A 23026-nucleotide genomic window follows, 5' to 3' on the forward strand; every position below is an offset into this window, starting at 1 on the left:
ATAAGATTCCAAAACACTAAACACAGATATGTTGGTGGTCCCACAATAGAGCCTTGAGGAACCCCGGAACCGACAAGCAGGGGATCTGACGTAGCTCTGGCCACAGTAACACGCTGGTGGCGGTCCATTAAGTACGAATTGAACGGGTCTGTCTAAGACCCCAGGCAATGACAGTTTAACTAAGGAATTTTATATGTTCATGTGGGCGGATTTGAGGGATGATTTGGTAAAGTATTTGAATTATAATTTTGAAGTGGGTTCCTTGTCAACATCACAAAAGCAAATTAATTCGCCTTTTCCATATCGAGCAGGGTACTGGGCTCGAGTTCGGACCGCAAAGCATGCATGGATTGTTTGGAAGGACAGAAATTTTAGTAATGGCGTCCATCGCGACTGAAAATTGCATGTGATTGTGTGGATTATGCCGCATAAATCCAACTGTTGTGTTCCTGGATGCCTAAACAGCTTCAGAAATGCTCCAGAATTACATTATTACAGGATTCCGAAGGATGAAGAGCAAAGAAAAGCTTACGAGCGTATTTTGAGAAACGAAACACTAAAGATCGAATCTCAAGCTACTAGGGTTTGTTCTGCACATTTCGAAGGAGGGGAAAAGTTGAGTCGCAATCATTTCCCAACCATCTTTCCGTGGACGAAACAAACACATAAAAGAAGAGAGATATCCCGACATCCTGTTGTAGACAAATCACAGAAAAAGAAAAAATAACGAGTTGAGTCAGAGACAAACGAACAAACCATCGAAAACCCAGATTTTCATCATGGCGTCGAAGTAAACAACCAAGATATTCAACAAGCAACTGAAACTTTGCTTTCTGGTCAAGACATTGATAGACTACTTGAAATTGAAAAGCAATATCTAGCTATCAAGGAAGAAAACGAAAAACTAAGGTCGGAAAACAAAGACATTGATAGACTACTTGAGATAGAAAAACAATTTTCAGCTGTAAAGGAAGAAAACAAAGATTTAAAGAAACAACTTGCTGAACTAAAGCTGGAATTGTAAAGCAACAGCATATTTGAGATAAACAAATACAAGGACAGCGACGAGGACATAACATTCTATACTGGTTTTCCAGATTATGATGCTATGATTTTAGTCTATAACCTTATTTAGTACTCTGCAAAAAATCTTAGTTATGAACATGAAAAGGTTTACGTCGACACAAGCAACACTAAACAGCTGGGAAGACCTCGTTCTCTCAATACCTTTCAGGAGTTTACCCTGGTTTTGATGCGTTTAAGACTTGGGTTGTTTGAGAAGGACCTTGCTCATCGATTTGGCATATCTTTGGCAACAGTTTGCAGAATCCTTAGAACTTGGCTGCGATTTCTGAGATGTGAATTTGAGCCACTGATTAATATCCCACCACCTGAGGTTACAAAACATTACATGCCTGAAGTGTTCCAAATCTTCTACCCAAACCTCACAACCATAGTTGATTGCACTGAAGTTGAAATGGGGAAGCCATCAGCATTAGATAATCAATCAATGTGTTTTTCTCACTACAAGTCAAGAAACACCATGAAATCACTAATAGGTATTAGTCCCAGTGGTGTAATCAATTTTGTCAGCGAATTCTTCCCTGGGAGTGCCTCCGATAAAGAAATTGTGGTACAGAGCAACTTTTTAGCTAAGTTAAAGCCAGGAGATCAAGTCTTGGCTGACAAGGGCTTTGACTGTAAGGAAGAACTGCTCTCAGTAGGTGCAGAAATTATCCTCCCTCATTTCAAGCTTAAGAACATGAAACAGTTTTCGAAAGAACAGACAGAGCACAACAAAAAAGTGGCTAGTTTAAGGATCCATGTAGAAAGAACAATGGAAAGGATAAAAAACTGGCATATTTTTGACCGTAGAATTCCAGTTGTTTCTGCACAGCTTGCATCTGATATGTTGATTATAGTATGTGCATTGAGTAATTTTCATCCTCCTTTGATTAACTAAATCTTTAGAGTGATAGTTTTTGTAATGTACAAAACAAAACAGGTTACTACTAAATAACTAGCAAAATAAACTTGATTCATTGATTGAAATATATAAGAAGTAAAATAGATATTCAATTATTATCTTTGAATAGAGTGAAGTTACAAAACCCATGAAATGCATATTAGGCTTAAAGCCACTTATTCCATTGTTTGCTTTTGTGTCTATTTCAGATTTTGTTTCATGAATTTTGTGTCTCCACTCTAAATGTATGGATTGTATAATGACAACTATAAACAATAAAAAGATATGTATTGTTAATGAATTGTTATTGTTATTAAAATAAATATCATAGTTATTAATAACTTGTTTGGTTTTTATAGTTTATGTGACTTCACTTGGACAATAAACATTTATAACGATCTTAAATCTAATTTAGGTAGTCCATGTTTAATTCTGGGATATGCAATTTCAGGTGCAACCCACCTCTGAAAAAATGAAAGAAGTTTAGGAAAAGTTGCATTCCAAAACTCATCAGAGTAAAACACTCGTTGACAAAAAAGAGAATCATCACATCTTGAACCACTAACTACAAAATCAGTCCATTTTCTTTGAGTAACATGCATTTGTTGTTGTACTTGGTAAAAGTACTGATGGCTGGTATTCAGTTCAATGTCATTGTTCTTTCTCAAACAGATTTTTTGAGTAGTGCATCATTTAAACTTTCGTCTTCATTCATTTGGACATATTTTATTACAAGTCCTTTTGCATCCTCGAATGACGGGTCATCAACTAGAGCATCTGGAGATGCACCAATAATTCCATGGTCTTTGCTGACAAAGAAACCACACTGAGTGACTTTCAGATCATTGTGTCCCTTTTCATGCATCAATGACATGTACTTTTCTAAGACAGTACTTTCTTGCTGAAGTCCTTCTTTCATACTTTGGGATTGATAAGAAACATTATAGTGCAAGATCTCTTGGACAGCTTTAGTTGGTGATGTTGACGCCTTCATGGCAGCAACTCTTTTACACTTTGATGCAGTAATTCTGACTCTTCTTTGACAATACCATGTATTGTTGTTTGACTGGCCCCTTGTCATTTTTTCAATATTGTTTATTTCTGACTCAGACAAATCCAGTTTCCTTTGAACCTGTTGACATCTTTCCTTGATAGTGGATGCAGAGACTGGGTGTTCCTTTATCGGTGATAGCAAATCATGATTTTGTTCCTCTGTAGACTCTGTAGTGCTTGATTGCTTGACAGGAACCTCTTGAGGAAGAATATGCAACCATCCTACTGCCTTCTTTGACTTTTCTTGGTATTCTTTAATAAGATTAAACATATTTTTCACCTTGTCCTCAGGCCATGTGCTCTGACTTAGAGCCCGTACATCATGTCTTGGAGTTGTAAAGGACATTCTCTTTTTCTTTGGCTTTGAATAGTCATGTTTTGCAAATTCAATATTTCCAATAGGCACAACAGTACCTTTTCGCTTACGTGGAACGTTCCATTTACATGGCTTTGATGTGCAGGACAAATCTGATGAATCTGGCTCAGCTTTTGCTCTCTCTTTACAGTATTCATCTAGAGCAAACATGGTAGCTGTGACATGATTACATCGGCCATCAACCCCTGCTGGACAGCCACATTGGGCTCTTAAGATATTTCCAAATGAGGTTATGACAATATAACATGTGTATACTTGTTTCTTTTTCATAGATGGCAGTACTTGGCTTTTAATGTAATGTTTTCCCTTTTCAGCTAAGTGACTAACGAAAAGAACATGGCCAGATTTATAGAAGTTATAGCCTTTGACCATTGGTTTGGCCGTGGATAGCTGCTTCTTGACCTCGACATAGTCAATCATATATCTCCATATTGTGCCAAAAGTTATCTTTGGCATTCCAGTCAAGTTACAGCTAAAACCTTCCTTCGGGAATGTCGGAGAAAGTTCTGGTTCTGCGTTGTCAAGAACGCCAAGTTGAGCTTTTTTCTTTAAAACGTTGATGCCTCCATCAGGATCGCGTAGATATTTGGTTGCCAATCCACTCTTTACATAATCGTGCACTCTAAAATAACAATAATGATTTAACATGATTTTTTAACATGAAAGCAATAATTAACGGATACAAAAAAAATTATAGAAAAGAGGGCAAAACATAAACAATCACAACATCGTCTTACCTACTAATCAAAGCAGCTTTATTTCCAGAGGTTTTTGCTCCCCTACACAAAAGCCATCTTCGTAGTTGAACTACGGTACATTGCTCTATCGAATCACGTGAAATTTTAGCGCCGGGAATATCTTCTTCAGTCAAAATAACCTTTTCTTTTGACATGCAATTTTCAGTCGCGATGGACGCCATTACTAAAATTTCTGTCCTTCCAAACAATCCATGCATGCTTTGCGGTCCGAACTCGAGCCCAGTATCCTGCTCGATATGGAAAAGGCGAATTACCTTACTAGAAAAACCTGGCAAAGATAACTTGGACGCTTGGCGACCTATCAGCCTTATCAATGTGGACGTTAAAATATGTAGTAGAGTGCTAAGTAATAGAATGGCTAAAGTTTTGCCTGCTCTTGTCAGTTGTGGCCAAGCAGCTTTTGTTAAAGGAAGGAATATAGATGAACCCATCAGAATAATTCGAGATATTATGGATTATTTAAAACATAAAGACGAATATTCGTTGCTATTCGCAGCGGACTTTGAAAAGGCATTCGACTCGATTGAGCATCATTTTATCTTTGCAGTCCTACATAAATTTGGCTTTGACGAGCATTTTATCAAATTGTTGACAATTCTTTTGCATGACAATCAAAGCTGTATCATTAATAATGGTAAAGTAACTGATTTTTTCAAGGTACATAGAGGAACGAAACAAGGACACTATCTCCCCTTATCTTTTTATCTTAATCTTATAAATAATGGCGATCATGATTCGGAGTTGTAATGACATAAAAGAGTCGGACTGCACTGTTTGCAACCCTGTGTGCGATTGGCCAAAAGGAACTTAATGCAATTAAATTGTCGAATTTACATATCAGTTTTTTATCAGCTGACTTCATTGCAAATATATTTTCCAAACACACTTTTTGCCCTCTTTTTCCGTAAAACATACATTTTCATATTTTGAATTGGCTAGTGTATCACAGTAGGTCTTAATCGAATATTTAATGGAGGTCTAATAGATTTATTTATTTATTTATAATAACTTTATTTGCAAACAAATTATAATATTTAAAAAATTGCAAAAAGGGTGGCGCCAGGTAAGAACTGAATCCTCATATACGGCAGCCCCCACTAAATAATAACAATGAAATCACTGGTAGAAAAGAAGAAAAAAATTACAAATTATAAAAAGGATTAAAAAACTATAAAATATAAATATATTATAAAATCGTTAAAAGTTATTGGAACTAAAAATATGGAAATAATGTAATACTAGTTACGAAGAAAGAAAATGAATAGGATAAAAATTTAGTAGCTCTGTTTGAACAAATAATCTCTAAGACCTTTCTTGAATTTAACAAGAGAATTACAATGAACTAAATGTTCTAGGGCAAGATCTAGTGCAAGCTGGCTCCCAGCATAAGTAGTCTCAGTGTAGACTGGGGTACTAGTAGTCTCGTGACACTGGGACACTAGCAGTCTCAGTGTAGACTGGGGTACTAGTAGTTTCAGTTGCCGAGTGGTCTCAGATGTCCAAGTGGTCTCGGTGGTCCCAATGGTTCCAGTGGTCTCGGTGGTCTCGGCGGTCCCAGTGGTTTCGGTGGTCGTAATCTTAGTATCGTAAAAAATCGAAATTCTTGCCGTAACCGTATCGCATCGAAACCGTGAAGTTTTCCCACTCATACGAAAACGACTATATGTGGCATTTCGTTGTCTGATCAGTCTTTCTGGCAGCTTTGGAAAAACCAACTTCCTTTGGGGGCTGCTTTCAGTTTCAAGCACAATCTGTGATGTGTAAAAAAACAAAATCATTTCTGGAAGCTAAATGCATTTAGGAACACATGCAACAATTGCGCTCAAATCTGTGATGTGTAAAAAAACAAAATCATTTCTGGAAGCTAAATGCATTTAGGAACACATGCAACAATTGCGCTCAAAGATGACATTTATGTGTCATCCTCTTGTTGATGATAAAAATTACCCAATCTCTGAGCGCGCAAGATAAATTCTCAATTTATAATTTTTTTCTCAGTAATTTAAAATACTTATAAGTGAGATCAAATCTTGATACGGCACCTGTTTAGCGAGCAGAAACGATAGGGAACAGTTTGTAAACTTGCATCCTTTTTTTAGTGAAAAATAGTTCGTCCAGTCAAGTTTATGGAAATATACACTCACTTTTCTTGCTTCGTGGCCGTAAGCCAATACTGCCATCTACAAAAAGCTTTCTCTTAGTTGTTCTATCTGCAATTACATCAAAAAGAGAATTAACGTATCATCTACAGTGGTAAATGAGATAATTATAGAATATATTGTTTCATGATATTTAAAATAGTATATATAGAGAAGTACACTTTATTCGTCATCGAATTTTGACTGCTCGGGCTAATACATAAGGGGAAGCCGAATTTAAAGTCTTGTCTCTCGTTGGTGTATCCTCTCGAAGCCCACATTCCACAAACACAAAAAAAATGTGGTTGCAATAGCAGTAAATTGGAAATAAGTGTTTAGTTACCATATTCAATAAGATGAAGTAGTGCGTCTCCCAAAAGGCTTTTGGGTATTTTATACCTCTTCGCTTTTTTGACCACACCGCTTGTCTTCTTCCTTACTTCGTGGATTGTTGCTGCTTCGCCAATGACAAAAGTCATGGTCGACGTGTTCGCGTTGTCGGTGGCGGCAGCTAAGTTATCTTTCGTTTCCTTCAAGCAAACATTTATCATAGGGCACTTACATGTAGTTTAGAAATTAAACAGGGGGAGGGGGTTAAAAATGGGGGAGGGTCATGACTTTTTGAAAAGGGTTATGAAAAACAGACAGTGAAAAGGGGGAAATTTGCTATTTTAGGGTCACATCATTTCAACGCTCAATTCAAAATCACCACCTCCCCTGCACCTGCTAATGTCTGACAAGTCCCTTCAGCAATAAATTACTTGATTGCTATTATTTTCTTGCAAAGGCCTGTCCTTTGTTGTAACCGAGTAAGAACACATTCTTAAACTCTTCACTTGTTTTCATGTGTTTTAACGGCAAAGTGATTTGCGTTGCACAAGCTGAGACAACAGGAAAACAGATTGTGTGCGTCGGATCGCGGATCAGACAATCATGGTTAAATTTTACCATGATCTTTGTTTCTTGACCATTAGCATCCCTGTGCCTCTTCCACGTAATCCAGCCCATGACTCCTGCTAGACTGATTTCAGGTGTCACAAACTACTTAGCAGCTGCTCCAAGGTCTTCATCATCTTCTCTTGAATCATTCCAATTGATAGCACATGGTTCTGGTGTCTGTTCCTCATCTTCTATGCTGATGAGCAGATCTTGAAAATGATCCATTGCCTGTTCTTCCAGAGCTCTTCTGGTGGAACATTCTTGTCGTGACAGATCACACACAATATTTTGTTGTTTTCTCGATTTATTTGAGACACAGTTTGATCACATACTCTCCTCTCTCCTCTCTCCGCGTTGCATCTGACTCTCTCACAACACTCACACACCCCTCAAATCTCCTCTCAAGTTTCAATACTCTCAGATTACATAATGATTACATAACTCGCTACTGACACTCACGACACTCTCCCCATATTTGATCCTGAAAGGAACAAATATAACGTTAATTAACAATATCTTGTAAAATTAATATAAATGGTCAAATGCCAAATGTTCAAGAGAATTATAAGTTCAATGTCCAAGTTCGATTATAAGTTTTGTTCTTCTGCTTGCACGATTTCCTTGACTCGTTGTCTTGCTGCTTGAGCTGCCGTTCTTGGGCGAAACTCTCTAGCTATACGGTTCAACCGCAATGGAGTGCTTGGTTGTCTATCACAAGACAACTCCATGGGGCACAGCTGCTGAGGCGCTCGCTCGAGGTACGATTTTCCCGCTCTCAGCCTCACCGCTCTTACTACTCCATCTCTACCCTTGATCAGCTTCTCAACGATACCTATGCTCCACCTGCCCCGATTCCGCTCGTCACCTTGGATTAACACCACGTCTCCTATCTTTAGTCGTAGCTCCTTGGAATTGTGCTTGAGATTATGTCGTTCCCTCAAACATCGTACGTACTCCTTGGTCCAGCGTGAGCACAGAACATCCTTGCATCGGCGTAGGTACTTTGCTCGTTTTCTTAAATCTATGCTTTCGACTGACTCAGCTTCCACCTCTGGGATGAAGTTGGGCTGCCCACATATCATCAAGTTTGGTGTTAATACAGGCAGCTGCACGTCATCTTCGACGTACGCAAGGGGCCGGTTGTTGATCGCTATCTCTACATTTAACATCACTTCTTCCAGCTCTTTCCACTTAAGGACTGCTCTTCCCACTGCCTTATACAATGCTTGTTTAACGATGCCCACTAACCTCTCAAACTGCCCACCCCACCATGGGGCTCTACTTAGGTTGAACTGCCACACTATGGATTGATGTGCTAGGTAGTTTTGGGCCTTCTCATCTTCCATGATCTTTCGCAGCCACCGCTCCGCTCCGACAAAACTCCTCCCATTATCTGAGTATATCTTGCAGGGTCTTCCTCGACGAGCTATGAACCGCTTCAAAGCTGTGATGAATCCCTCTGTACTCTGGTCGGACAGCAACTCGATATGTACGGCTCTTGTTAGACTGCAGGTGAAAAGAAGGATATACGCCCTACCCTCCCTCTTAGTTGTCATCTTGTACATTATGGGTCCAGCGTAGTCCACGCCCACCGTTTGGAATGGAACTGATCCCTCTGTTCGGTCTGTTGGTAGGTTTCCAGGTGGGGGCCTCTGGAATGCTGTTGTGTGGAACCTTTTACAACCATAGCACTTGTTTACTACTCCTTTTGTCAGGTACCTCAGCTGTGGAATCCAGTAAGTTTGTCTAACAAATGACATAGTTAGACCCACTCCCCCGTGCAGGGTCAGGAGATGGGCATCTTGGACCATCCTTTCTGCCAACAGTGTCCTTGGGGGAATGTAGGTTGGATAGCTTCCCTGGATTCTTCCTCGGCATTCGTAGACCCCGTCCGGGTTCTTTTGTAGGTTGAGCCGAAGTTGGTCTTCCTTGAACCTTTCCGTTTGGCTGTACCTTTCTTGTTCTCTCCTTATCCACCATTTGACTTGAAACTGTGTTTCTTTAGCTTTCAGAGGCCCAGACACTCGCTCGGTTCTTTTCAGACGACTGTTCTTCGCGAACCGCCGAATCCAAGTGGTTATACGGACGGCCTTCCAATAGGAATGTTTCTTTAACATTTCGTCCATCTCGTCCTCGGTGACGACAGCTGCTCCAAACACTTCTCTCGTCTGCTTTGACTCAGTCTCAGTCTCCTCGCTTGGTTCTAGAGTTTTGTCCTCAGGCCACTGATCTTTCTGAGTTAACCAGTCTGGTCCCTTCTTCCACGTTGGGTCAAGTCTTTCAGGACTGCATCCACGGCTTCCAATATCGGCTGGGTTGTCTTCGGTACCAACATGTCTCCAAGTGATGTAGCACTTAGCGTTTATCTTGTTGACTCTGTTAGTGACAAACTGCTTGTAGGAACCTTTGCCCTTGATCCAGTATAGAGCGACTGTACTGTCAAGCCATCCGTAGACTGACTTTACTGGAAGATCTTCTAGAGCTGTTCTCACATTGTCCACCAGGTTGGCTGCCATGTGTGCAGAAACAAGTTCCAACCTCGGGATTGTAAGACTCTTCTTTGCTAGACGGGCTTTCCCGCATACCAATCCACTGAAGGTACCAGAGTTCTGAGAAACAACTGCATACACCACCGCTGATGTACCTTGTCCACTTGTGTCTCCAAAAACGTGGAGGTCAATCGACTGGATAGGCTCTTGAAAGACTGCTAAGCTGCGAGGTGTCTCAGCTCTCTCTGGCAGGTTGCTAGCGAATTTGAGCCATCGCTTCACCATTTCACCGGATAGTTTCTCGTCCCATGCCTTCCGTTGATCACACACCTCTCGGTAGATAAGTTTGCCCACAAGGGTTACTGGTGCTACCACACCCAAGGGGTCATAGATCGAGGCAGGGAACCTCAACATCTCTCTTTTAGTCGTGTCTTGAGGTCTCTCTGGGAACGTCACTGCGATGGTGTCCTTTTCCTTGTTCCAAGTCAATCCTAAGACCTTGATCTCTCCTGGTTTTACTCCCAGCTGCTGCTTTGCAAAGCTCTGACTTTCGCCTTTCTGATGGCCATCTTCCTCTTCCAGCATTGGATCGTTAGAGTGCCACTTGTGCAGCTCAAAACCCGCTTCGCCAAAGATGGATTTCGTGGTCTCTTTCAACTCTGCGACTTCGTGCGAGGTTTCTCCCCCTGTAATTATGTCGTCTACATAAAGACTTCTCTTGATTTCTTGTACTTCCCTGGGATACTTGTCTTCGAGGCTATCAAGATGCCGCTGTAGTGTACCTGCAAGAAGAAAGGGAGACTGCACAAGACCAAACATTGCTCTCGTAAATCTCAGAACGGTGACGGCGTCAGGATTTCCGTCTTTGATCCAGTGGAATCGCAGAACGTCTCTGTCTTCGTGGCGTATGCGAACTTGCAGAAAGGCTTGCTTGATGTCCCCGGCTAATGCAACGGGCTTGAACCGACTTCTCACGAGGACGTTCCACAGTAGATTCTGGAGAGGGGGACTGGTCTCTAAGCACTCGTTTAACGAGGGACTGCTTTCGGTTTCTTTGGCTGATGCGTCATAGACTACCCTCACTTTCGTAGTCTCGGCTGTTTCTCTCACTACCGGCTTATGTGGAATATAGAACTCCTTTGCAGCTGGAGTTTCAGGAACCGCTTCTACAATTCCTTGACGTAGCTGATCTTGGATCACGTCATCATACTTCTCCATCAGATCTGGATTCTTCTGAAGTTTCTTTAGCAGGTTTTGAAGACGCTTTATGCTTCCTTTCTCGTTGCTTGGAAGGGTGTCGTGGTTCTGTTTCCATAGCAACCCTGTTTCATACCACCCTTCTTGGTTGCGGCTCAGTTGCTCCTTGAACTCTTCGTAAACTAAGCTCTGATCACCTTCTGGTCTGTCTTCAAGTCCCAAGACGTCGATATTACAAAGCTGCTCGTAGTCTGCTAGAGATGAACGTGCAAAAAGCATGTTTCCGAGGGCCATTTCTTTACCCGGTGACATAATTGTCCATCCTAGAGCAGTACGCTCAGCAACTGGCTCTCCGGAACGTCCCAGCCTTGGCTTTTCTTCGGTTTTAATGCGTGAGTACTCGCTTGCACCAAGAATCAGGTGTACAGGCAACTCGCTCTTTGTGTCGTCATCCTCCATGATGACCCCTTTCAGGTGGCTGTAGCTTTTGATAATCTCAGCGTACCTTGGGTTTGGTAGCATAAGAAGGGCTCCCTTGTCAACTTTACTCACAAGTGTTGACATCTCGAACTTTCCATTGATGCCTTGCACCTTCACGTTGTAAACATCTATAGGTTGAGTTGTTGAGTGCATCATCATATCAATTCTCTTGTATTCACTACGCAAAGGCCGTTTGTTAAGGCGCTCGAGCAGTGCAGCTGACGCGTACGAGCTGCCTGCCCCAGTGTCTAGTAGTGCTCTGCATTTTATGCCATCTACAAGGACCACGACTACAGGATAAGTCACGCTACCCTCCCCAGCCGCTATCATCATGTTCGATCCGGGCTGTTTGTCGCAGATAGACGTGTGATACTTGCCCTCACACCTTTGGCACTTGTGCTTGCTGCGACAATCTGCCGCTCTATGCTTTGCGCCAGTACAATTGAAGCACAGCTTCTTTGCAGCTAAGGATTTCTTTCTCTCTTGGACACCTTTCACCTGATCACAATCTACAGACTTGTGTTGACCCGACTCACAATAGACACATGTGATAATCTTGCTCGTTTCTTCCTTAGTTTGAAATACCCTTTCTCGCTTTTGAGGTGACTTCCGTAAACCGTGCTCAGGTGTAGGGATAGGCGCCTTACGGTCGAGGGTTATAGGGTTGCGCTCACACCACTTGTGCAAGGATTCTACTAGTTGAGGAAAACCCCACTCTTGCCAGTTATCATCTAATCTTACTAAATCTGCTCTAATGCCTGGAAGTTTACCCAGTGTAAGCCTCACATATCCGTTTATCTCCTTAAGTTTACCCATAGTCTCCAGTACTTGAACATGAGCAACCAAATTCTCATAGAACTCATGGATTTTGGAGGGCCCATTCCCTGGAATAACCGGCAATGAAATGATACACTGCATGTGCGCATTTGATACCTCACTTGGTTTCCCATATTTGGATTTCAGCACGCTCTTGGCCCGTTCATACCCCTCTGTTGTGTAAGGGAGACCGTCTATCAAGCCCCTGACCTTGGGAATAATTAACTCTTTGAGATATGAAAACTTAGTGACTTGGCTAACCTCTGACTTGTCGATTTCTGTTTCAAATTGACTCCAAAACCGCATCCAGTCGAGATGAGTTCCCTGGAAAGGCGTTATGACCAGCTTAGGTAGCTTGGCACGGCTAAAACTCCCTGGCTTAGACGAGGAATCTGTAACCTCTTTGTATTGTTTCTCCATCTCGAACTGACGCTGTAATTTGACCTCCTGTAGCTTCAATTCGTCTTCGAAAACACGCTGGCGTTTTTCTTGCTCAATTTTCTCCTTTTCTTTGCTCTCTACTTCGGTCACTTCGTTCTTGATAGTTTTAAATTCCTTCTCATACTTACTAAGCTTAGCTTCGAGCTCCTCCGACCACTTTCTAACCTCGTTTGGCTCCCAATCACCTTCGATCTTTATATCTTGTATTTGGAGTTTAATTTCGTGAATTTTGTCTATACTCCTCTCCAATGCTTTCGCCTGCCTATCCATCGCTTTCACATCCCCTTCTTGAACAATTCTTGCTGTATCTTCGGAGGTGAAAGCTAACAGCTTTAATTTGCCTTCTATGAATTTATCCAACTTCGCCAATGTCTCCATGTTTGTTTACTCCCGGGGTTTACTTGATTAATCCTTGGCTTGATTCGGCTCAAAACTCACGATCTCTGACATCCGTTGGCTTGATAAACTCGCAGTCACCTAAGTCCGTGTCCTGGCAGGGTCGCCACTTTGTGTCGTGACAGATCACACACAATATTTTGTTGTTTTCTCGATTTATTTGAGACACAGTTTGATCACATACTCTCCTCTCTCCGCGTTGCATCTGACCCCCTCACAACACTCACACACCCCTCAAATCTCCTCTCAAGTTTCAATACTCTCAGATTACATAATGATTACATAACTCGCTACTGACACTCACGACATTCTGGTGAGTAATCAGGATTCAAGTGTGCAAGGAAATAATTGGCATCAACTTCCTTCACTTTGCCTATCACGAACAGCTCTCTACATAGTTCTGGTTGGCTTGAAATAATATTTGATAGGCTAAACAATTTCAAGCCTTCCTTAAATTCTTTGAGGTAAAGAATTCTCTTGGATAACATGTTAACTGCAACAGAGCGTGTTATATCCTTAATGTTGGCCTGAGAGATATTCCCAGTATAACCATTATCTATAATAACTTCAGGGTTATTATTGACATCTTTCTTAATATTGTTCAAAATTTCCTTTTGATTGGCTGTTAGATGGCTTTCTGGAGACAGGAGATCAATTTCTGTATTGACTAATGAGTCAAAAACACAGTCCTGCAAAAATATTGGAGGTGGTCCACCATTGGCGATGCTGACAGCTGAGAGCTCTCCAGCAGCCATGTAAGTACCATTTTGCACAGTGTGTTGACTCTATAGGAATCCCATCTTTAAAGAATTTGGTGCCAATTTCTACTATTGCTGAAGCAAGAAATTCTTGTGCAAGGGCTCCACTATCATTGCCATCTTCACCAAGATAAGATACTTAAGAGCAGATTCTGGAGAGTGTCTGCCTGCTGCACGACACCGAAGGAAAATAAAGCGTTCAAATGAGATTCCTCTTCGTGCTACAACATGGAGATCACTAGACTGATCCATTCTCTTTAACTCCATCACTACTTCTTTGGTATCTTTAAACGTTTTCCTACTTCTCAGCATCACTCTTTTCATTTCCGTCTATCTCTTCTAGATTTACTTCATCATCAACTCTGGGTTTCTTAATTGGTATAACCTCTGGTTCTGATTCACTTTCATTAGATTTTTCTGAATCTGTTTCTTGTCCAGAACCTGTGTGGAGCTTGAAATCACTTTCAGTGCAAAGATACAACACTATTCGCGTAAAGTCTTTACCTACTTCTTCTTGATAATTTTTCAAATTGAAAAATACTTTACTTGACCCTGGCATAAAAAGAACTTCCTTGCAGTCATCCAACAATATCACAGACTCCTCATCTTCACTGTACAGGTTACTTTGGAAATTCTTCCACTTCTCTGTTGCCTTTTCTAATATCATGGTATAAGTAGCTGTTTTTGGGACTCTAAGTGCTAACCGCTTCCCATACTTGGGTTTTAATGATGAATCAATCTGAATCATTACATCAACATATTTGTCCTTTTCTTCTTTGTCACCAGAACCAGCTTTATTCTTGCCGCCTTTTTTTGGTACCCTCTCCTTCCATTCCTTTCCTTTCATCTTTTTATACTCCAAAAATGATTTGGCTCTACCTAAAAAGGCACTTCCAGGTTTTGATGCATTCTCCTTTGGATTCTCACTAGCTGTTCCAAATTCTGATTAAAGAAATACAATTATTTTGTCAAAATACAGCTTACACCTGTTCTTGTTTACCTACACTCTGGATTTTCTTATTTATCTTATTATTTAAGCTTATCTTATTTTGATAGGTGTATTAAGCTTATAGAAAGACAGGTAATAATAATTATAACAGTAATCATCGATAAAAAAACGAACAGTAGGAGAATTGATTTAACTTAATACACCGTATGGTTTATGATGTTTAGAAACTAACGTTTCGGACGTTAGTCCTTCGTCGGAGTAAATGGATTTCAACTCGTACGATAAAAAAACCATACTCGTTTTTTATTACTTTCGAGATGTTTGAAGTTACAGAGAACTGAGAAATAATCATAATTGTACATAAGGAATATATAGGTAATGTGGTCTTATGTTAATTCAGTTCACTGTAAATCTCCTGATACGAGTTGAAGTCCACGTGTTGTATCAACCAACACAACAAAACATGCATATTTACAATAAAACATATGAATATATTATGTACAGTTTTACTAGTACTAACCTTTACCACATTGAGAGCAGAATTTTGCACCTCCTGCGCCTTCTGTTCCACAGTTTGCGCAAAACATTTCCACACTATTAATGCCAAAACTGGACGTGGTTGAACAAGCGACAAGACAATATGTTCGCACGAGGTTCGCACCTAGTCCTTCTCTTCTCATTCGTTGCCACAGGGTTTCCTTTCAGCAATCTCGAGTTTGCTGTGAGAAGTTAGAGTTTGCCGTGACAAGTTTGAGTCTGCCGTGACACCTGTGGCCACCGTAAAACCATGTATTGTCTCAGTTAACTGTAGTTTTATGACCAAAAATACCATGAAATGAGTTTAACTAATGTGCACTGTAGGTTTGAGAGGTTTCAGTGGTAGTGAGTAAAAAAATGGTATAGAAGCTAAATCATGTGACCACTCACTGGTTTCCAAAGAAATCTTACTCTTTTAGTAGTAAATAACTATGCTTGGTATTTATTAGACTTATTTATGATATATTAATGGCACATATATTAATACTATTTGCACCTGGAAATTTTTTTTGTTTTTGCTGTGAAACTTCGTTGCGTTATATATTCCAAAGGTCATTGCGTCACACTACTCAAAGGTCAAATCTCATATTATACCCCTCGTAAGACATATCAGCACTTTCATTATGAAATGATGAATGAATATTAATGAATGACCCAGAAGTTAGGCCCTTAATTATTAAGGGCTCATTTAGTTTTATCTGCCAACTGGTTACAGGCGGCTTTGCTTATAGTAAGCTTAGAGAGCTTCCCAGAGTAGTGCAGACTGCACAGATTATACGTGTCATAAACTATAGGATGCACCAGTTGCACTTCCCTCAAAATTAATTGGCGTGTCTTCTCATATTCCTGCTGATCCTCAACTGCCACAAGGCCAGCTTCGATGACAGCATTCGGCTCTTCAACTCCTCCACGTCGGATCTTTCCGGAATGTCGAGAAAAGAAGGACTTGATTTGCTTTGCCGTTAGAAACTCACTCATTTCAAACAGTCTGTTCCCCTCGCAATCACGGGCATAACGCATATCTTTGGCAACGATTTCAGGATCCACCTTGTGTCCACTTTCTTGGCCGATTCTGAATTTATCTTCCAAGTACTCCTTTTGCTTTTCATTAAAACGCGAAGACTTTTTTCCTACTTTCAAAGCCCAGCCAGCAGGAAGAGGGTCACATTCACTGGAATCCGTCACTGACGTAGAGCCTTGAATACTGGGGTAGACACCTGCAACTCCGGTTAGCTTGGTATTGTAGGCCACTTTGGCTTTATCCATAAGGGTTAGCTTCTCTGGAGTTAAATCACATTTTCCGTAAAAAATATGGTTTTCCAAGTTGGTATACCGCTGGTACACTTTCGTACACCCTCAATGGGACAGCAGAAAAGGGAACCATGGCTCTCGCTGCTGGAATTGGGACTTTCTTTTTCATCCTTTTTTATTGGATTCTTCTGCTTTTCTTTCTGGTCAGCCTTCGTTACGACTGTAAAATCTCCGTTAGAAAAAGGGCTCTCAAACTCGTAGGTCTTTAGGCTTGGTACTGAAAACAACAATTATGATGCCATGAATACTAACTAACTTAATAAGCATATCTGTAGCTTTATATTCACGAGAATTTCTTTCAGCTGGAATATTTCATTAGCTGTCATTAAAAGGCAATATATAACGGCAAAACAGGGTGAGAAAAGGGATGAGAAAATAAAATGAATTATATACAACATGATTATAAAATATGACAGAACTATGGATCTAGTTCTGCAAAAGTATTTGTTCGCTTGATGAAATAAAAATTCTTTTATTGTGACATTATTTACCTTTCAAGTATTTTTCTTCTATCACCTTTCCTTTACCAATACCGTAGGCTCGCCAAGCAGTTATTGAACCTTTGGCGTACTGGAAATTATTAAGCAAACTGATACCGGCCCACTTTTCAAACAGACTTTCGACATCTTGTGTAACATTTGAATCTACGATAGCGACACGTACGCCTTTAATACCACCATTAGAAAGGATTGCGTCCTTGAGCTGATGAGCTGTTTTAACATCATTGCCTTCATTGACGTATCTCCTTACGTGCGCTTTGATGCTTGCTGCTTTCCTATCGCAGGGACCTTTCCCGCCTTGTGGGTCACTGAAGTCAACCCTTTCTACACTAATACCGGTCTCAGACTTCATTCCAAGGCAGCCTGTTACCATCATATGATAACAGCCAGCATTATCTTGTCGCAGGAAGGCTTTCGTTAACTCGGGGTGTTCTTGTTTCAGTGTGCAGAGGATATGCTGGATGATTCGTAGAATGTCAAAGCTTTCTTGGGAGCAGTTTTGAGCAATGTGTACAAAGGCCTGTTGTTCAAATGTGTCTTGTACCTTTCTAACGACCACACTGATGTGCCAAGATATGCCTCTTTTTCCAAACCAGTCGGACTGAGATTCTCTGTAAGCAAGGGGCAAGAATTTCATAGCCCAGTCCTGTGTAATCAAGATGGTATGGTCATCCAGGCTTTCAATGACATTTGTTCGACCCACGTCTTGCCTAATGCACCTCAGCTGATGAGACTTCCACGCTTCAATAGCTTGAATAGCCTGGCTACAAGAATATACTAAATCATCATGCTGATCTTCAGGAAAACTAGCAAGCTTTACAGCATTTTGTATGGACTGTAATGTCTTTTTTAATGCTTCACATTCCTGACAATACATATCGTGGTTGTGTGGGCAAGGCAATGCAAAGGCTTCATCTTTACTGTCTTTCAAAGCGTAGACAGGACAATGATCTCCGATGCTCGAAGATTCTGAAACATGGACCTAAAGAGCGACGTGTCTGTTAGTATGATTAATGTTCAGAGTAAGAATAAACTAATATAACATTTTTCGCAGGTAGCGCAAATCTAGTCCCATGTAAATGTGCATAAGTATCTGAAGGAGAGGGAGTGACTTTTTCATTTATTTAGTGAGACAGCTCTCCTTATGAGCTTACTAAATAATTAAGAGCACTAAATTTGTTTTTTGATATTACCTTGTAATCTGTTTTCAAATATTGTTTTCCTTCCTTTAGCGCTTTCTTATAATCTCTGATCATGAGGACGCCATTTTCAATTGGAACATCCGAAGTTTCGAGTCGATCCAATATGCTGGCAAGATCGTCGAATGCTTTTGCACCTTCAGCCGCAATGTAGTCAAGTCCCTGGAGAGATTTTCTGACAGTAGCGCTACAGCAAGACAGGATGCGAAGCATCGTTGAATTTCCAAATGGAGTAAATCCAGACTCTGAGCAAAACTGCTGGTACTGTTGTACTATCCGTTGAGGAATAATTGCTCGGATAACATTTGGGGTCTCAAGGATATCACCAGATGATAATTTTAGGTATTTCTGTCCAAATGGAAGATCTTGCACGACGTGCGGGCTGGTAATGAATGACAAGAAATGATCCAGCTGGTTCTCCTCGACACGCATCCGTGGACTTTTACGCAAAGGCAGAGGTACCCCACGACCATACTGTAACTTATGGACACGCGCAATCTTAAACCTGTACTGAGTTAGACCTGGTATGTAAGACTGAATCTCTTCAAATGTTGTTAGATCAGCCATTATCGAAAGCACTTGCCTTCGAGTGTCCCAGCTTGCAGCATTATTGTAGGTCTCCGCCAGAGCTTTCAGGTACTTGCTGTCTGTGTTTTGTATATTGAGAGATTTTTCTACTTGTTGGGAAGCCTTCAACGCATTCCAAAGGGGAGCGGCGTCCTCTGCTGCAATTACCTTTAAAGCTGCTACCACTGTGTCCTTTGCTTTAGATATTCGATTGGTCTTGGTTTTGATACTGGCATTTACCCATCGTTTCTTAGGCTCAGAAACTGTTGACACGCTGCATGCTGAAAGAAATTCATTTAGCTTTAATCTTCGAATAGACAGTGTACTGAGGCTGGAGATTTCGCATGAAGAACCAGTGGAAGAAGAATCTTGATCGCTAGGCGGCACGTACTCAGCGTCCTCTATGGAAAGATTCATCATTGCGCTACATAGATCATCTTCGAAGCTGCTACCACTTTGTTTTTCTTCCTATATTAGAAATTAAATTCAATTTGTCAGATTATTGAATAGCAGTGTGGTAAGCAATGATAGCGTTGCTAAAAGATCTTCAGTGAATAAGTTTCAACTTTCCGCAAAGCAAGACCTTTCGTCGATTCTGAAGATATAGAAAACGTGCGCCCAGATTTTGCAGTTATGAGCGTTGGGCAAACGCAGCGGGAAAGTTTAGAAAAGTTTTTCTTGACTCGGTTAGGCATCATTTTATTTTCCATCCGCCTTTTTTTTTCGCGAAGCCTTTTTTCCTTTTTTTTTTTTTTTTTTTTTTTTTTTGGGGGGGGGGTGGTTCGGCCGTACAGTACGAAGAGTTTTCCCAAGGGTTCGCCTTGGATCACTTGCAGACAGAGCGCATTCCGCTTTCTTCTTCCCCTTTTTTTTTTCTTTCTTTTTTTTGTCCTATCACCTACCTCCTGTTGGGGATTCGCAAAACAGTAGAGAAGTAATGTGTACTTTTATAAAACAACAACAACGCGGTTCTTTATTTTATATACCTGTGACTCTGGTTCTTTCTTGCTGGGTAACTCTTTCAGGTGTTCTTTATCAGGTGTCTCCTGTTGACATTCGAGGTCAAAGCTAGGCTCATCATGAGGTTTGCAAGATTCTTGCACTTCCAACTACGAAAGCTTCGATCTGCACCTTCTGCATATTGCTGAATCAGTAAATAAACAGCGTATAAACAAAACTAAATCAAGTCACAAACAAACTTTAACTTGGTGACTGAAATGAAAATTTATTTTATCCCTATAATGCTATTTCATGTTATTCTATTTCCAATTCATTCAATTTTCTGATACACCTTTTCGTTCTACTTACGAGAGCCAACAGGAACAACAATGTTGGTTTCACTGAATATTTGTATGGAGTGTAACAATGTCACCCCACGATCTCCACTAGGTCGTTTAGAGCTATGGCAAGCCCATTCAGGTGGACACGAGCAAGTCTTCTTGTTGGAACGCCACCTAACACCACACTGTTCTCGATGTCTTGGACATATGGTTATCTCACCATACAGCTGATCATTACCTTTAAAAAGCCCTTGAAGAAAGAGAATGATTTGAAGATCAATAATAAAACACTAGTGGCCTTGCAGCTTTAACAAAGAAATGATTTTACTTACCAGCTCGTGCAAGAAGGAGATTTGACTCTGTTTCCAGGTTCGCGTCATACACGTTACACAATCGCAGGTGATTCTTAGTGTTTCGATTACATTTATTAATGAGAACACACTCTGTGTTTGCTGGATTAACTGAACTAGCGCCACAAATCCCTCCTACATACTTAGAATATCCACAAACGACGGCCATGGCAAGGAACTTTGGACTGTATAGCTGCTTAGAATTAGAATTCCTGTGTTGTTGCGTCAATAATTACACGAGTACGATTGACTAATTGTGTACTTGAGTGGCAGTCGGCGGTACAGCACAAAAAAGAAAAAAAGAAAAAAGAAAAGAAAAGAAAAAAAGAAAAAAAAAGAATAAAGAAAAATGCACAGGACTATTCAGAACCAAGATTGCTTGGCCTGCTGTGTGAGGTTTTTTAAAGTATGCAAGCTGACATTTTTTTACCACTTCAACATTATTTTTTCAAGAAGTGCTTGTCGCGGTTTCGGCCTTATATAATGATATGCATACTTTATGTTTATTATCAGTCGATCTTGTAAGCCGTAAAAATGTAACCGTATGTTTCTCTACCACAAAGCTTTCGTTTTCTTTCTTCCTTTTTATTCCAAAAGGGATTCTTTTCTATATAATTTGTTTCAGTTTATCTTATCAGGTATCTTAAGTGTGTACATAATTTTTTTTTCTGAAGTAATGTAATTTCCTGGTATAGCTTGTCAGGTCAAAAGGTCACTATTGTTGTGAAAGTACTATGTACATAAAAAGCTCTCAAAAGTTCCCATTTAAAGTGCCCGAGATTTGGATTTCGGTAATAAACTCTTGAAACGATCGTTTATCCACAGCATATAATATCATGAGGCTAATCGATGTACCAGTTGACTTTTAATGCTTTCGAAAATGGTCAATATTTGACTTTGTCAAAACTGAATAAATTAGGCCCTTCTTCAAAAATCAAAAAAAAAATTTCGTTGCATGCCAATTTTAAATAATCAAGCGAAGAAGGTTAGGCGAACTTCAAATCACCTGTAGAAAACAAAATGTTAAAAATTTTGAAGAAATTTGGGGCAAGGTACATCGTTAAAACTCGGCCTTATTCGCCACTCAAAATCGCCGTTTTAGGCGTGAATTACAAAACATTTAAAAAATCGCTATTTAAAAAGCGGAATATCCTAAAAGTATTTTTCTGGTAATAAGAACCACAAAGGCTTTCTTCTGGAATATTTTAGGAATTTTCGAATTTTTTCGATTTTCCCGCGGTAGTTGGCATTTAGGGACATCCGCTCTTAAAATCTTCGAATGTTACATAAATGATTGTATACAAATGTTCAATCCAGGATTTTTCGGGATTTTCGTAAGTCGGGATTTTTGTTAGTCGGATTTTTGTAACTCGAGATTTTCACACTAGTAACTCGGGATTTTTCAAAAATAGTTTATGAGTGGCTCTTAACGGGCTCCGTAGGTTTATGCTTTTGAGATATTATTTGTTCAGCAGGTGGAGCAGTTGTCTTGATTGACGTTGAATACTCTGAGGCAGCGACCTCACTTGGGTTTTTAATTCGAAGTCCCCCCATCCACACTGGCAATGCCAGGATATCTTGCTCGATCGGTGTGCAATTGTGTTCTGTAATTATAATAATAATGACGACGACGACGACGAGGGGTCCCCACTAAAAAGTCAGTTAATATGTAACATGTCACTCTCTACCGTTAACAAATGACGTTCTACCAGGATATACATACATATATGGACGACGACGATGCTTACGCTGACATTCTGACATTTTTGCTGACATCTATGCAAGTTTGCTGTCGTTTTGACATGGAGTGAGAAAAAGGTGCTAGCTTGGTCCTTTCTCACTATAAATTTGCACGATGGCAGGTCTATGTCATAGGTGTTAGTGTGCCCTGTTTCATTCCAGGGTAATGAATTTCAAGGTAACTAGGAATGAAGACATTTCGCTCTTTTTAAAAAAAAAGATGATGATGATGGTGATATAATAATAGATCTAATATCATAATTACATCTTCGGCAAAACTGATTATTTTCAATATTTGAGCGCGTTCTTCTCAAAAGTGCGGCAGTTTATTTTTTACTTTAAGCCATATTTTGATAGTTCATTGGTATGTGAATCAAAATAAAAAGAGAATTGATTGGGGGGAAAAATAACATGATCTGTGGCTACATACAAAGTTCGGTTTGTCATCGTCTGGCAAAATTTCCTGCCAAAACTTTGTTTTCGTATTCTTGCTTATAACTTAACCAAAACTTCACAATACAAACCAAACAAGATCGGGAAACGCAAGAATGTTATATTTAGTAACTGTATGAATTTTTGAAGTAAAATTCTAAGTATTGATCATGTTACCGCGATATCAAAACATTTACTATTAAATTTACAAAGCGATGCCTAATTACCATATTCCCATACTGTTTTAATTGTAACCAATAACCAAAATAAAGATAAATTTCATTAATTCCACAATCCAAAATGGTTTTCAAACGTGACAATCATATTTACTAGCTTATAGCCATAGAATATGGA

At 40.1% G+C, this 23026-nt stretch overlaps 4 protein-coding genes across 4 annotated transcripts; 1 reads left to right on the plus strand and 3 right to left on the minus strand.

The window, feature by feature from the left end:
- The first annotated feature begins 813 nt into the window (after positions 1-813).
- Positions 814-2307, plus strand: LOC148907515 (uncharacterized). The gene has a single exon (XM_089035048.1). It carries the CDS (start codon positions 1253-1255, stop codon positions 1961-1963), a length of 711 nt encoding a protein of 236 aa, XP_088891174.1. The 5' UTR covers positions 814-1252; the 3' UTR covers positions 1964-2307.
- A 323-nt stretch (positions 2308-2630) lies between these two features.
- LOC148907516 (uncharacterized) lies at positions 2631-4367 on the minus strand. The gene is made up of 2 exons (XM_089035279.1): positions 4133-4367; positions 2631-4017 (listed from the first exon to the last, which is right to left on the minus strand). Exons 1-2 carry the CDS (start codon positions 4348-4350, stop codon positions 2631-2633), a joined length of 1605 nt encoding a protein of 534 aa, XP_088891405.1. The 5' UTR covers positions 4351-4367.
- Positions 4368-7817: 3450 nt separating this feature from the next.
- On the minus strand, positions 7818-13031 carry LOC116301073 (uncharacterized). The gene has a single exon (XM_031710072.2). It carries the CDS (start codon positions 13029-13031, stop codon positions 7818-7820), a length of 5214 nt encoding a protein of 1737 aa, XP_031565932.2.
- A 2946-nt stretch (positions 13032-15977) lies between these two features.
- Positions 15978-20669, minus strand: LOC148907517 (uncharacterized). The gene is made up of 8 exons (XM_089035281.1): positions 20483-20669; positions 20243-20400; positions 19857-19916; positions 19773-19775; positions 18298-19338; positions 17096-18086; positions 16627-16821; positions 15978-16573 (listed from the first exon to the last, which is right to left on the minus strand). Exons 1-8 carry the CDS (start codon positions 20667-20669, stop codon positions 15978-15980), a joined length of 3231 nt encoding a protein of 1076 aa, XP_088891407.1.
- Between the last annotated feature and the right edge of the window lie 2357 nt (positions 20670-23026).

This window comes from Actinia tenebrosa, unplaced genomic scaffold (assembly GCF_029948245.1).
Source record: "Actinia tenebrosa isolate PJP-AT-01 unplaced genomic scaffold, QUT_ActTen_1.0 PGA_scaffold3__52_contigs__length_22856419, whole genome shotgun sequence".
Taxonomy (NCBI): Eukaryota; Metazoa; Cnidaria; class Anthozoa; order Actiniaria; family Actiniidae; genus Actinia; species Actinia tenebrosa.